Here is a 15576-nt window from a genome sequence, read left to right as displayed (position 1 = left end):
CATCTAGATTTGCATGCAGGGCGATGTAAGATACAGGTAGTGCACGCTTAAGGTCGCACGTGTACGATTTTGCACACGCTTCTGGAAATTTGGGCGGCTAATCTAGGAATTGTTGACGGCTCGATGATGACTGACGAAGCACACCTCTTCTTATTGTCATGGACAGTTAAGGTGTAAAACTGCCCTTCTTGAGGCACCGACAACCCGCAGCAAGTCCATGAACAGGAGCTGCACAGCCCGAAATTAACGCTGTGGTGTGGACTCGCTACAGCTAGGATCAGCGGTCCATATTTGCTTCTGGACGACAATGATGCAACATATCCTGTGAATTCCGAGCTATATGTGTACATGGTTCGGAATTTTGTCGTTCCTGTGCTACAACAGTATCCCGATCCATTAACGTGTTATCAACAGAACTGTGGAACTGGACATATCGCCAATCTGTCAATGGACAAACTGCGTGAAAGTTTTTTTCTGCGGGTCTCATTTTCCATTTTGGTAATGTTGCTTGACTGGCACATTCATCCCATCTGACGCCTGCCGATTTCTTGCTCTGTGGATATCTTAAGTGCCGAGTGTTCGAAAATCGTCCCGCAAACCTCTACACGCTGGACGCTCACATGAGTAGAAAAGCATTCCTGTTGCTATACTGGAGAACACTTTTCGAAACAGCTTCATGGCTCGTCTGCATGAGTACTCCGATAAAGGCGGTGCTCATCTCAGTAATGTGATTTTTAAGAAGTGAGTGCTACATACCACATGAAACTTCAAAGACTCACTAACCGTCTGCATTTGTAAATCATGACGATCTGTGTTAATCAAGTTTTTGAAAACAGTTGAAAAGGGCTTTCTTTCTGGGTCACTCTGTACCTAGGAGTAACTACCTGGAGCGACCTAAAGTGGATGACCACATAAAGTGTAGATCAAGCAGATGCCAGACTGAGATCCATTGGAAATATCTTAAGAAAATGTAATTCATCTCCGAAACAAATGGCTTGTAAAACATTAGTTTGTCCTACTCTAGAGAATCGCACATCAGTCTGAGGCCCTTACCAAGTAGGATTAATAGAAGGGATTGACAATATCCAGCGAAGAGTGGCTTACTGTATTCCAGCTTTGGTCTCCCTCTTCAATTTTTACCGCGCACACTTCCTTCCATTGCCAAACTGACAATTCCTTGATGCCTCAGGACGTGGCCAAACTACCGATCCCTATTTTAGTCAAGTTATGGCATTCAGTTTTCTTCCCATTACGATTCATCACCTCTTCAGTAGCCATCCGATCTACCCATATAAACCTCAGATTTCTTCTGTGGCACCTGATTTCAAAAGCTTATATTTTCTTCTTGCCTGAATTGCTTATCTTTCACGTTTCACTTTTGTACAAGGCTATTTCCAAACAAATACTTCCAGAAAAAACATCCTAACACATTCCCTGGTATTGTAAATCTGCATTTTATATCATATTTACTTCGGTAATTGTCACTTACTTTGCTACCGAAATAGCAAACCTCGTCTACTACTTTTAGTGTCCCATTCCCTAATCTAATTTTGGCAGCATCGCCTGACGATGAAAAAATCTACAAGTATTATACATTCAAATTTACCATTTCTGATTCCATCTTCTAAGCTAACTTGTACTGTCTGCATTGCCTCGCATTTTCCTACACTTCTGCGGAACCAAAAGTGATTTTTCCAGAGGTCGACTTTTACTAGTCCTTCCATCCTTTCTTAAATAACTCGTCTCAGTATTTTGCAACCATGATTTTATTATTAGTTTTGTAATATTCACACCTGTCAGAAACTGCCTTCCTTGGAACTGGAATTATTACTCTCTTCTTTTAGTCTAAGATTATTTCCGCTGTCTCATGTCTTGCATATCAAAGGGTATATTCTGCCAAGGAGCTCAATAACTCGAAGGGAACGTCGTGTGCTCGAGATAATATTTATTCCCTTTGTATTGCCCTTCCACTTCCATATATTCATTCCACTTTTCAGCCTTCCGTTCTTTGCTTTGAACTGGCTTGCCGTCTGAGTTCTATACATTGATACAGCCGCGGCTTCTCTTTTCTCCAAAAGTTTATTTAATTTTCCTGTAGGTGGCGTCTATCTTTCCCACGATCATGCATGTTTCTACAGCTTACCGTCACATATCTGTCTGACAACGATATCGGAAATAGTTCACTTGTTGACTTTAGAGCAGACGAACCTTCCAACCTGATTTTTATACTAGCGGTATCGAATTATCTTAAAACGCATGAAGTGTTTACGCTCTGCACAATAAACTGCCCTCGTTTCTCGCCCAACAACAGACATTGTCGCTGCGTTCCACGCAGTCACTATGTCGATATCTGTAACACTCTTATTGGGTAGGGTCCGATTACTTCGCGCACATACTGTGTAAGAATTTTCGCTATATCAGACAGTTACCGTATATCTATGAGGTGTATCTCTGACGTGTTGATTTACATCTTCAAATTGAATCCGCGAATCGCTATCGTGTCCATGAAGGAGTAAAATGACAGTTATTTGCTGCAAAAAGCATTGCTAATTGAAAAATTCTGTAGAGATTTAAAGCGTCAATCGAAACAGGATTTATCGCGGATTGTGAAGATTATAAAGTCAAAAGAGAAGAATTTAGTGCACAGAACATGCAACATGGGAGGTGACGAAGGCTAACTTTTAAAAAGCTCTCCAATAGCCTGGCATTAACGAGAAAGATTTGTAACGTCGACAGGAATTACAACTTTTAATAATTGGACCCATACTTTTATTCCCTGTTCTCATGAAATAGCATGTTAAGCTTGGTGAAATTGCAAACTTTAGGGAAAAAACGTTTCCCGCTAAAATATTTTCATTGAGAGTTCAGGTTAAGACAATGTGTGCTATAACTAGTTAAAACAGCAATAAGCTAACTATCTAAACAGTAAAAGGCATGCCAGTTATAGTAAACATGTACAACACGGTTTAGCTGTTTCATAAAGCATGCTGCACGGGAGAAAAAATGATGGAACAAAACTACTTGATCAGCGGAAATTTGTAATTTATTTCCTTACCTTTATCGATCTGTTTTTCTGCGAGAATCCTCTGTACCAACCTGTGGAAGAAAACGAATTGCAAATGAAAGCTATATACAAGCAAAACATTTATTCAAATTTAAGACACACTGCATTGTGTTGGCAGAAAAAATATACAGTATCAGAGTTGTAAAAATAACGAAGTGTGAAAATAAGGTAACAATACCATTACAACAAATACAAATCAAAATCAAACACAGCGTCCTCATCGTAGATGTTTACTAGGATCACCTTCGAAAACCTTCTATGCTATTACTGTTCGAAGTTCCATTCTCACTGATATCTTTAAACGTACAATAATTTTCTTGAGTTTCAGTAAGATCAATCATCTGGATGACTTAACGCGCGAGTGAGGAACGTAAGCGCAGAGGGCAGCTGAATGCTCGAAAAATATTCTACCAAATTTTAGTGCACATTTTGCAACTGTATAAGATCCACCACATAAAAAAGCCACGTACGGTCTGTTTCAAGTTTTGTCTTACGTGGTAAATGTTTTCAGCACATACTTATTGAACGCTGGAGCATCAGTTCGCTTTAATCCAATCAGGAAGAATGATTGCTACGGTCTCTAGTGGATGATAAAAATTTTGTGGAATCTGCTGTCACCGAATGTAATTGCAGGCTTTGAGCCTTATTTACTAAACTAACAGGTGTAAGCGCCAGATAATTGTTCAGTGCGTTAGAGGGCGTATGCGGTAGCTACATAGTTTCTCTTCTCCCACTTCAGATTATGCTAGAGCGCCGAAAAAAAGGGTGTTTTCAAAAAATTAAAAGCATAAGGCGTAAATTACATTTCTCAAGCATGACATTTCCATATTATAAATGGTTCAAATGGCTCTGAGCACTATGGGACTTAACATCTGAGGTCATCAGTCCCCTAGAACTTAGAACTACTTAAACATAACTAACCTAAGGAAATCACACACGTCCATGCCCGAGGCAGGATTCGAACCTGCGACCGTAGCAGTCGCGCGGTTCCGGACTGAAGCGCTTAGAACCGCTCGGTCACCACACCCGGCTTCATATTATATGGAGGCAACATAGATCTAGTTATTTTTCTACATTTCCATCATCTACGTCCACGCATTTTGAAATATCATGGAGAAAATCATCACTTATCGTTAATGCTGACGGCAACCTCAACCAAACGTTACCCAATTGTCCCAAAAAAATGTTGCTGCAACAGTGATGATGATTCAATGCATTTTATGGAGGCAGTACGTGTCTGTTTGGCAGGCTTTATTGCGCGCCACACCATAGTCTAAAAAATCATCTACTTCTTCACTCACGGCAGAAATTTCGCACTTGGGGCAGTTTGGAATCGACACGGGCATTTTGATCTCACTTTTCGTATCACCTAATTTTTATTGGAACTGAATCTTTACTTATCGGTAAACAGCGGCATTAACAGCAACCTCTGTGCCTCGTGTTTTCGACGAGATGGTTTCACAATCCAGGTTTGAAAAATGCGAAGGGGACACTAAAATCACCGGAATGTTTATATAGCATCAACATATGTTTTTAATTCTGCCGATAACTTTCTGCAAGAGATGAGACACACATTTGCACTAAACGTTTTGCTTCTAGGGCTGTTCGGCTCATTTAAACTCATCATCCTTGGAGGCAGTCCTCCTTTCGGTTTATGCAGACTCAGCCGACGACATTAAGTGATGGTGACCCCATACCTTCGAATCGGGACTCTTTAAGTCAGTTAACCGAGCAGGTAATGAATTCTCCGCATATTACTGTCTTATATTTACTGTCGGAAGAGGTGCAGTCTTGAAAGTTCGAAACCTGGATTTGTAATAGGAACTGCTCTAGTCAGTGCAACAGCCAGACTGCTTTTTAATTGTACTGCTTACCTAAACCATTTTCAAGTATCAGCATGTGCCTGATTTTAAGGAGTTCAGAGTGACACGAACTTTTATGCTATTTTCTCTGTATAAGCTGATGTACAAGAATGGTGAACGGAATTTAGTGCCCTTGACAATAGAAGATAGTCACAATTACGCCAAACAGAAATAAAAAAGAAAGTACAATTACAGCCGATGAGTGCTGTATATACACTCCTGGAAATGGAAAAAAGAACACATTGACACCTGTGTGTCAGACCCACCATACTTGCTCCAGACACTGCGAGAGGGCTGTACAAGCAATGATCACACGCACGGCACAGCGGACACACCAGGAACCGCGGTGTTGGCCGTCGAATGGCGCTAGCTGCGCAGCATTTGTGCACCACCGCCGTCAGTGTCAGCCAGTTTGCCGTGGCATACGGAGCTCCATCGCAGTCTTTAACACTGGTAGCATGCCGCGACAGCGTGGACGTGAACCGTATGTGCAGTTGACGGACTTGAAGCGTCGTCTCACGCGGTCTGCACGTCCAGCACGAACGCTGGTCCAACTGAGGCGCCAGGTGGAAATGGCATGGCAAGCCGTTCCACAGGACTACATCCAGCATCTCTACTATCGTCTCCATGGGAGAATAGCAGCCTGCATTGCTGCGAAAGGTGGATATACACTGTACTAGTGCCGACATTGTGCATGCTCTGTTGCCTGTGTCTATGTGCCTGTGGTTCTGTCAGTGTGATCATGTGATGTATCTGACCCCAGGAATGTGTCAATAAAGTTTCCCCTTCCTGGGACAATGAATTCACGGTGTTCTTATTTCAATTTCCAGGAGTGTATTTTACCATGCAAGATTAATTTTATGCTTAATGACACTGAAATATAAACTTGTCTCCAAGGAATAATTTCATTATTTTTGCATACTAACCAGTTATAATGAGTCTTCACTCATTCTGCCACGAATTCTGTCGAACTATCACTCTCGTTATAAATAACCCGACACTCCTTCAAACTTTGCCGCTGACATTTATTGCAGCAAGAATTAGACCGTTTTCCACTCCCACGAAAATTTTATTTACGTAAACAATCGACCGCAATTAAACTGTCATGCAACTTGTAATGGGACACCCTCTGCTAACACAACTTTTTTTTAAATAGAAAAAACCGATACTATGTATACTAAAGATTCTTGTATAGGTGAACATTCTCGGCTGTTTCACTGAAGGAATTTCATTTGATTTTGTATACAATGTATAGTGTTTAAGACTAAAATGTATAAAAAGAAATTAAGTTGTTGCAAAAAAATGCTCAAATGTGTGTGAAGTCTTATGGGACTCAACTGCTAAGGTCATCAGTCCCTAAACTTACAAACTACTTAACCTAAAGGACAAACACGGACACCCATGCCCGAAGGAGGACTCGAACCTCCGCCAGGACCAACCGCACAATCCATGACTGCAGCGCCTAGACCGCTCGGCTAATCCCGCGCGGCCAAGTTGTTGCAATCGATACAGATAAAACATTTTTCTTTTAGAAATACCTGAAATTACGAAACTTCTGGTATACTCATTCATATTATTAATTGCACAATCTAGCGCTGATTATTAAATTTATTTCTGGATTAATTTATAAAATAATGTATCTTGGTGATAATTCTTCTTTTGTCAAGAAAATTTGTAAAGTCTTTTGCTTTGTAGTCTCTTTGGAATATTGTGAGTATTGCAGAATGCAGTGGTAGTAGTGGGCATGTCTCTGATGCAGACAGACTTATTTTTATGATCGGCACTAACAATGTAATTTGTAATATTAAGTGGAAATTGTAAAAACGGTGTGGTATTGAAAAATGTGACAAAGAATAAAATTCACGAATAATACAGGCAAATCTTCATCAGTTATTTAGTCGTCAGGAACCTACAACGTTAAATCAAAATTTCAGCCGCAAGAATGTACCGCTAGACACAAAAAGTGAAGCCAACAACAAGAGAAAATGAAGATATGTAAAAAGTTTTTCTTTTGTATATCTTACGCCTCTCGAACCTTTTGAAACTAATGAAGGCACCAAGAAAAATTTAATAGTGGTGAGTGGGAGGGTAAGATTACAAACTTCACCCGAGCTTTTTTCTACTAAAGGTAAGCATAAAGAAAGATTGTGAAAGCTACCCTTTCACGGAAAAGTTACATGTCAAATTGAATAGTGAACCATAAGTTCCCTGTAATCTGCTGAAGTAAATTAAACCAGGTTCATAAATTAAAATGGTAAACTCCCACATAATTAGTATCCTTTATGGAGTCTCGAACTACAATATATATGCTTTAGACCTTTCTTATCTCTTTTGGGCGTTTAATTACTTATCTCTAATAATGAAAAATGTGTAGGGACTGTGTGCGGATGCAGGGCCATTTAGTCACAGCACGCGAACAACTAGAAGCAGCATTGGCGGTGGTAGGCAGGCTTCTGGCAGTTGCCCTGGGCTGCAAGGAAAAGAGCGTCTGGAAAACTGCTGTGTACACCTCTCGTTCCGTCGGCGTATGGCCTGAATCCTGCCGTCAATGCGCTTCCGATGCGCTTGACCAGGTAGTTCGTCCAAATATGTGTCCGAATGGCAAACAGTGGCGTGGTAGTAGATTTCTAGACGGAGAGCCACGTTTGCTATTGTGCCTGTACTTTCAGCAATGGAAAATATAATTTCATGTATGTTTCTGAGTAAACAGAGGCAATATCTCCTATCGGGACTGGGGCTCGTCTCCCTGCAAGGTTTTGACTTGCACAGAGGGAAGGCTTTTTCGTTACTGGCAGATGTTAGTGAGTGAATGTGCGATGGAGCCAGTCAGGAAAATAACACACTGCAACAGATCGTACCTGAAAGCGTCAATTACGTAGGCAGCAAATCGAGTACCGAATAATAGACCACAACCTCGAAAATACACTCGAGTATATTCTGAAAATCCTTCAGTGAAAATAAATAACAGCAGTTTACGTTTAAGAACTGTTAATCGTGCGTTTGCATCCAGAACAAACTATTGATTGCTCATTATTGTCCGGGTACAGGATATTTTTCCGACCTAGTACAGCACTGAAGTTTGTAAGTACTGACTTAGTGCTGTCGGCAAACACGATTATATTCCAGAAGCATTGTTCAACTTAGAAATATTATTGAAGTCTCTGAATGAGACAATCACAAACAGCTTGATAGTAAGTCATGTTCGCGAGTCCATAAACACCGGGAACAAACAGAACTTTCAATCAGTTAGCGAATACAGATCAATTCTATAAAAATAGTTTCTTCCGGTTCTTCTCAGTTTTCAAACCATATCGCCATAAACCATTAGTCGAAATATTACCACTTTCCACATACCCCGATTTACATTGCGATACGGCGGTGCCTGGGTGCTTACTCGGGTCCCGACACACACCGACTGCCTCGTGTTCGTGCTGGCGGCAGTCACCAGTTCTAGCCACAATGCCTCAAATCAATATACCAGCGCCAGTCCGATGCTTAAATGTTCACACATCGCGTATGGTGAGATGAAAGTACACTTACAAGTGTAATTCAGATCATACAGTACCTTGTTACCCTAATGACAATGCAAAGTTCCTTTGGATGTGTATGCACGTTCAAAGCAACAGGCACTGCGGCGACTACAGCCGTTAGGTAACACCTTAAGTGTACTCGCAACTGCGAATATGAACAACCACTAGAATGGAATGACGAAATGAAAATTTGTGCCAGAGCGGTACATATGGAAGTTTGGGTCTAGCGTTGAGTCGGGCACGGATAACCAAATGGTAAGGCTACCGCCCGCGATAAGAGGGAAATCCGGGTTCGGTACAAATTTTCATTGTTGTCATTCGAATCTACAGCTGATGGTTGTCCATATACGAGATTGCGAGTACACTTAATGTGCTCTTTCGATCAGTTCTTCAGATTTTCTAATCCGTCTAGAACACTTAGTATGTTGGATTAACGAGAGAGAGAGAGAGAGAGAGAGAGAGAGAGAGAGAGAGAGAGAGAGAGCTTTCCAAGAAGAGATGCCCATTTTGCCCTGATTTAGGTTTTCCGCGAATTCCCTAAACAGCTTAAGGCAAATGCCAGGAAGATTCCTTCGAAAGGACACGGTCGATTTTCTTCTTCATCCTTCCCTAATCCGAGCGTGTGCTCCGTCTCTAATAACTTCGTTGTCGACGAGACGTTAAACACTAACCTCCTCCTCCACCTCCTCCTACTAGAGCCCACGTTCCGAAACGTGTCGCCGGCCGCGGTGGTCTCGCGGTTCTAGGCGCGCAGTCCGGAACCGTGCGACTGCTACGGTCGCAGGTTCGAATCCTGCCTCGGGATGGATGTCTGTGATGTCCTTAGGTTAGTTAGGTTTAAGTAGTTCTAAGTACTAGGGGACTAATGACCACAGCAGTTGAGTCCCATAGTGCTCAGAGCCATTTGAGCCGAAACGTGTCAACAAACACCACTTCCTCCAACTTACAAATCGTGAAACGAATTCGACGGTAAAGTTAGAAAAAATCGGCTTATACAGACGAGACTCTTTATACGTAACATACGCCAACTGAATAGAAAAATAGAAACACGAGAGGTGTTAATAATTCTGGTAATCTAGCACACATCACGTGGTAGCTTACTGATCATGCACAACAGGAAAAACGATTGTTGGTAAGCCTCAGTGAGTCCGCGTCATCTCGAATCTTTTTAATTTTACATTCATGACTCGTTCACGAGATATACATAGGAGGAAACAATATACTGGTGACTTTTCTAGTAACGTACGCTCTCGGAATCTTAACAGTAGTCGCGTGGGATTAGCCGAGCGGTCTAGGCGCTGCAGTCATGGACTGTGCGGCTGGTCCTCCCTCGGGCATGGGTGTGTGTGTTTGTCCGTAGGATAATTTGGGTTAAGTAGTGTGTACGCATAGAGACTGATGACCTTAGCAGTTAAGTCCCATAAGATTTCACACACATTTGAACCTTTTTTTTTCTTAACAGTAGACCACAACGGGGTGTACAACGCCTCTCTGGCAGCGTATGCCACTGGAGTTGGTTGAGCATCTCTGTAACGTTTAGCGCTTACAGAATGAATCTGTACGAAACTAGTTGCTCTTCTTTCGCTCTTTTCTACGTTACTGGCCATTAAAATTGCTAAACCACGAAGATGACGTGCTACAGACGCGAAATTTAACCGACAGGAAGAAGATGCCGTGATATACAAATGATAAGCTTTTCAGAGCATTCACACAAGGTTGGCGCCGGTGGTGACACCTACAACGTGCTGAGATGAGGTAAGTTTCCAACCGATTTCTCATACACAAACAGCAGTTGACCGGCGTTGCCTGGTGAAACGTTGTTGTGATGCCTCGTGTAAAGGGAGAAATGCGTACCATCACGTTTCCGACTTTGATAAAGGTCAGATTGTGGCCTACCGCATTTGCGGTTTATCGCAACGCGACATTGCTGCTCGCGTTAGTCGAGATCCAATGACTGTTAGCAGAACATGGAATCGGTGGGTTCAGGAGGGTAATACGCAACGCCGTGCTGGATCCCATCGGCCTCGTATCACTAGCAGTCGAGATGACAGGCATCTTATCCGCATGGCTGTAACGGATCGTGCAGCGACGTCTAGATTCCTGAGTCAACAGATGGGGACGTCTGCACGACAACAACCATCTGCACGAACAATTCGACGACGTTTGCAGCAGCTTGGACTATCAGTTCGGAAACCATGGCTGCGGTTACCCTTGACGCTGCATCACAGACAGGATGGTGTACTCAATGACGAACGTGGGTGCACGAATGGCAAAACGTCATTTTTTCGAATGAATCCAGGTTCTGTTTACAGCATCATGATGGTTGCGTCTCTGTTTGGCGACATCGCGGCGAACGCACATTGGAAGCGTGTATTCGTCATCGCCATACTGACGTATCACCCGGCGTGATGGTATGGGGTGCCATTGGTTACACGTCTCGGTCACCTCTTGTTCGTATTGACGGCACTTTGAACAGTGGACGTTACATTCCAGATGTGTTATGACCCGTGGCTCTATCCTTCATTCGATCCCTGAAAAACCCTACATTTCAGCAGGATAATGCACGACCGCCTGTTGCAGTTCATGTACGGGCCTTTCTGGATACAAAAAAAATGTTCGACTGCTGCCCTGGCCAGCACATTCTCCAGATCTCTCACCAATTGAAAACGTCTAGTCAATGGTGGCCGAGCTACTAGCTCGTCACAATACGCCAGTCGCTACTCTTGATGTACTGTGGTATCGTCTTGAAGCTCCATGGGCAGCTGTACCTGTACACGCCATCCAAGTTGAGTTTGACTCAATGCCCAGGCGTATCAAAGCCAGAGGTGGTTGTTCAGGGTACTGATTTCTCAGGATCTATGTACCCAAATTGCGTGAAAATGTAATTACATGTCAGTTCTAGTATGATATATTTGTCCAATGAATACCCGTTTATCATCTGCATTTCTTTTTGGTGTAGCAATTTTAATGCCCAGTAGTGTAAATACTTTATACATAATGTGGAAGTGTGACAGCGCATTCTCTTTAATAGATAATCAGAAAGTATTCTTTAAGCACATCGATTATCCTATAAAATATTTCTTTACCTACGAGTTTTAGAGCCAGTTAGCGCCAATAAGATTATCTGCTACCCAATCTGTGGTGCATATCCATAAATTTTAAAAATCCGCTACATCATTTTTTTTTTACAATCTCCCTATGCGACAGTTTGACGTTAACCTAATTTCCTGAAGGTATCAGGTTCGTTCTTGACTGGCTGTGTAAATGGAACTCCTCTTGAGAAAAAAAATTCTGATTCGGTAGTTCTCGGATCCACGGCGCACGCTTGTGTGTGTGTGTGTGTGTGTGTGTGTGTGTGTGTGTGTGAGAGAGAGAGAGAGAGAGAGAGAGAGAGGGGTGGGAGGGAAGAAGGGGCGATAGATATTTTCTACAACACGCATTCTATTTTAGCCCGCATTATTGGAGTAATGGAATAGTTGATGTATCAGGCTGGCAATGAAGCAATCAGTATGATTACTGTGGAGTGCAGAGTGCTTTGCAAACAAATATCGTTTATTACCTGCCATATATATATATATATGAATGGGATCCAGCTAATAATTGCTAAGTGTAGTGAGTTTCCTGTGAAAGTCAGCACCACACTGTAAAATACAACGAATGATTTTGCCGAAATGATTTTCATTACTTGACAGTACTGCACTTCACGTAGATTAATTAGTAGGGTGAACCACAATGCAAATTCAAACGTAAAAACAAGTGAACAACAGATGTGGAAAGAGTACTACAGCGGCATTTATTCTCTCACAAATTTTCTATGTTATTGCCTCCATTGTAGAGTCATTTACACGAGAGTGGAACCCGTTATTACATAGATGGCGAGCCGCTTCGATCATTATCGTCAGTGCCTATACTTAAAATTCGCTAACACCTATGAACCGCTGAATTCTTTATTGTCTCATCTCTGGATATCTCACGCACTGAGTGGTGAATATCTCATGCTGTGATATACAGTTCACTGAAAAAAAAGTATCATTACCCGAAATTAAAATTCAGTTTATATTTATATTTACTGACACCAGTTCTGCCAGTTATCGATGTTCTGCCTTCCAAAATAAACAATAGCATATTTCTATAGTTGTGTATTTAAGTGAGAACACTAAAAAAGTTCATTCTTAGCGGCGTGTGGTACGCGAGCAATATTATAGGTTGCCTGAGGTGCTAATTTAATTTGGGGTTCCTTCACGGGCACATCAGGTATTAAGGAAGTCATGTGTGTAGTTCTGACATACACTTATGTTGTGGATCTTCGAGCTCCACGGAAAGAAATACATGCGGAAGGCGATAACGTGAACAGAAAGGGTTTTCCTGGTAAAAGTGTGGCAGCGCTAAAGAAAATTATTACAAAGGGAAATTGGCCGTTGGCTATGGCTGGTGAAATTGGCCATTGGCTGTCGGGGAGGCTTGCTAGACCCCGCATGGCAATCGATAGTACAGAACGGCTCAGGCCGTATAGCATAGTTTATGTAATCGGTTACCATTTCTGGAAAATCGCTCTCTATATTTCAACAATTCGCCATAGTAGCGCTATTAATCCTGCATTTCTTCAGCGTAGAGCGTTCGATGTAAGAGTACGTACAAAAGAATTTAAGCCGGCAGTGAGAAGGCCATTAAAGATGCGCTGTATATTACTGTTGCAGGTACACGAGCATCGGGATAACAGTTTGTGATCGAACATTATCATCTGTTAGACATGACCACCCTTGTGTGTCGTATGGGAAACTGTCAACCGTTCAATAATATTGGCGGGATTCATCAATGAAAGCCATTTTCCGGGCGTCATGATGTATATGAAGAGATTTCACACGTTCCTTGTGGGGTGGTGCAGAATTCGCTTACATACATCGTAAATGGTGCACATAGTGTTGCAGCATATCATGCCTAAAGATGTCTACCCTCGGTAGCGGATTGGTCAGCGCGACAGAATGTCAACCCTAAGGGCATACACTGCACACTGTTGCAGGCAGAACCAATGGTCTCGTACTGGTGTAGCGTGTTTTCGTAATGTCCTGTAAGAATTTAGTCTGCACAATTGCAATTTTTTTTCTCGACGATCGCTTAGCTTACGAACCTAAGAGTACTTTCCACTTATGTACGTTTGTTTCGGTTAAAGATTATGTCCATGGTCAGCAAATGACATGTGGCAGAACGAAACTCTCTGTATGCTAATGCTATTGTCCAAGGCTCTCGTGGCTGAGTACCGATAAACTATGTCTGCTCAATCGTCTTCTCAATCATTGCACTCCCTCATATTTAACTTCTACTCTTACACTACTAACTGAAGAAATACTCGTTCTCAAAAAACTAAAATCCCTCTGTACCACAGCATAACATTACCATGTTCCCCAAATCACTTTCTGCATCAGGAACCCGACTTGGGAATAATCTTCGTCAAATAATCAGATATTAAATTCTTTCCAAATTTTAAAAGACAGTTAATGGTTCACAGTCTACCACAATAGCCACCTCTCCCAGTCTGCAGCTCACTCTCGCCAATCCCCCCTTCGCCAGAGCTTTCCCTCCCTGGTGTACGCAGAATTCTTTATTTAAATCCTGTTCTTTCCTAACAGCTGCTGTCACTGCCATTTCAATCACAGCCGCTGTCACTGTCATTTCAATCTTCTTCTCTTTCTTTATCCTTTCCGGTTCTATAATACAAGGAGTAGTCAAGTAAAAACCGACCCCTCGGCACATGGGGACCATGGAGTAGTTCCATTCAAAAGTAATCACCACACGCGCTAAGACATTAATCCCACTGGGAGAAGAGGCGATCAGTTCCTGTTTCGTAGAACGCGGTCGGTCGGTGACGGATCCACAACTGCACCCACTCTTGCAGTTTCTCGTCCCCTTGAAACCGACGCCCACGTATGTCTTTCTTCAGGTCGCTGAAGACGTTAAAATTACATGGTGAAAGATCCGGGATCCACAGAGGATGTTGCAGTGTTTCCCAATAGCCACCTCTCCCAGTCTGCAGCTCACTCTCGCCAATCCCCCCTTCGCCAGAGCTTTCCCTCCCTGGTGTACGCAGAATTCTCTGTTTAAATTCTGTTCTTTCCTAACAGCTGCTGTCACTGTCATTTCAATCACAGCCGCTGTCACTGTCATTTCAATCTTCTCCTCTTTCTTTATCCTTTCCGGAGTAGTCAAGTAAAAACCGACCCCTCGGCACATGGGGACCATGGAGTAGTTCCATTCAAAAGTAATCACCACACGCGCTAAGACATTAATCCCACTGGGAGAAGAGGCGATCAGTTCCTGTTTCGTAGAACGCGGTCGGTCGGTGACGGATCCACAACTGCACCCACTCTTGCAGTTTCTCGTCCCCTTGAAACCGACGCCCACGTATGTCTTTCTTCAGGTCGCTGAAGACGTTAAAATTACATGGTGAAAGATCCGGGATCCACGGAGGATGTTGCAGTGTTTCCCAATAGCCACCTCTCCCAGTCTGCAGCTCACTCTCGCCAATCCCCCCTTCGCCAGAGCTTTCCCTCCCTGGTGTACGCAGAATTCTCTGTTTAAATTCTGTTCTTTCCTAACAGCTGCTGTCACTGTCATTTCAATCACAGCCGCTGTCACTGTCATTTCAATCTTCTCCTCTTTCTTTATCCTTTCCGGAGTAGTCAAGTAAAAACCGACCCCTCGGCACATGGGGACCATGGAGTAGTTCCATTCAAAAGTAATCACCACACGCGCTAAGACATTAATCCCACTGGGAGAAGAGGCGATCAGTTCCTGTTTCGTAGAACGCGGTCGGTCGGTGACGGATCCACAACTGCACCCACTCTTGCAGTTTCTCGTCCCCTTGAAACCGACGCCCACGTATGTCTTTCTTCAGGTCGCTGAAGACGTTAAAATTACATGGTGAAAGATCCGGGATCCACGGAGGATGTTGCAGTGTTTCCCAACCAAATCGCTGAACCGTTGTCTTCGTCCAATTGACAGTGAGGGGTTGGGCGTTATCGTGCAACAGGATGATTCCGCCCGACAGCATTTCTGGGCGTTTTGACTTCACGGCGCTTTGCAGTTTCTACAAAGTGTCTTCACAGCGCTGCGCATTGATTGT

At 42.8% G+C, this 15576-nt stretch overlaps 1 protein-coding gene across 4 annotated transcripts in view; it reads right to left on the bottom strand.

Annotated features, from left to right (window-relative positions):
• Positions 1-15576, bottom strand: part of LOC126299499 (dedicator of cytokinesis protein 3) — a 951484-nt gene that overhangs the window by 672142 nt on the left and 263766 nt on the right. For all 4 annotated transcript variants that reach the window (XM_049991443.1, XM_049991445.1, XM_049991444.1 and 1 more), the window contains exon 3: positions 3056-3096. In XM_049991443.1, coding sequence (XP_049847400.1) covers positions 3056-3096 — 41 coding nt within the window. The remainder of the gene's footprint in view (positions 1-3055; positions 3097-15576) is intronic.

The sequence above is a fragment of the Schistocerca gregaria genome, chromosome X, assembly GCF_023897955.1.
Source record: "Schistocerca gregaria isolate iqSchGreg1 chromosome X, iqSchGreg1.2, whole genome shotgun sequence".
Taxonomy (NCBI): domain Eukaryota; kingdom Metazoa; phylum Arthropoda; class Insecta; order Orthoptera; family Acrididae; genus Schistocerca; species Schistocerca gregaria.
Note: the sequence above shows the minus strand (reverse complement) of the source record. Positions and strands in the feature narration are given on the sequence as shown.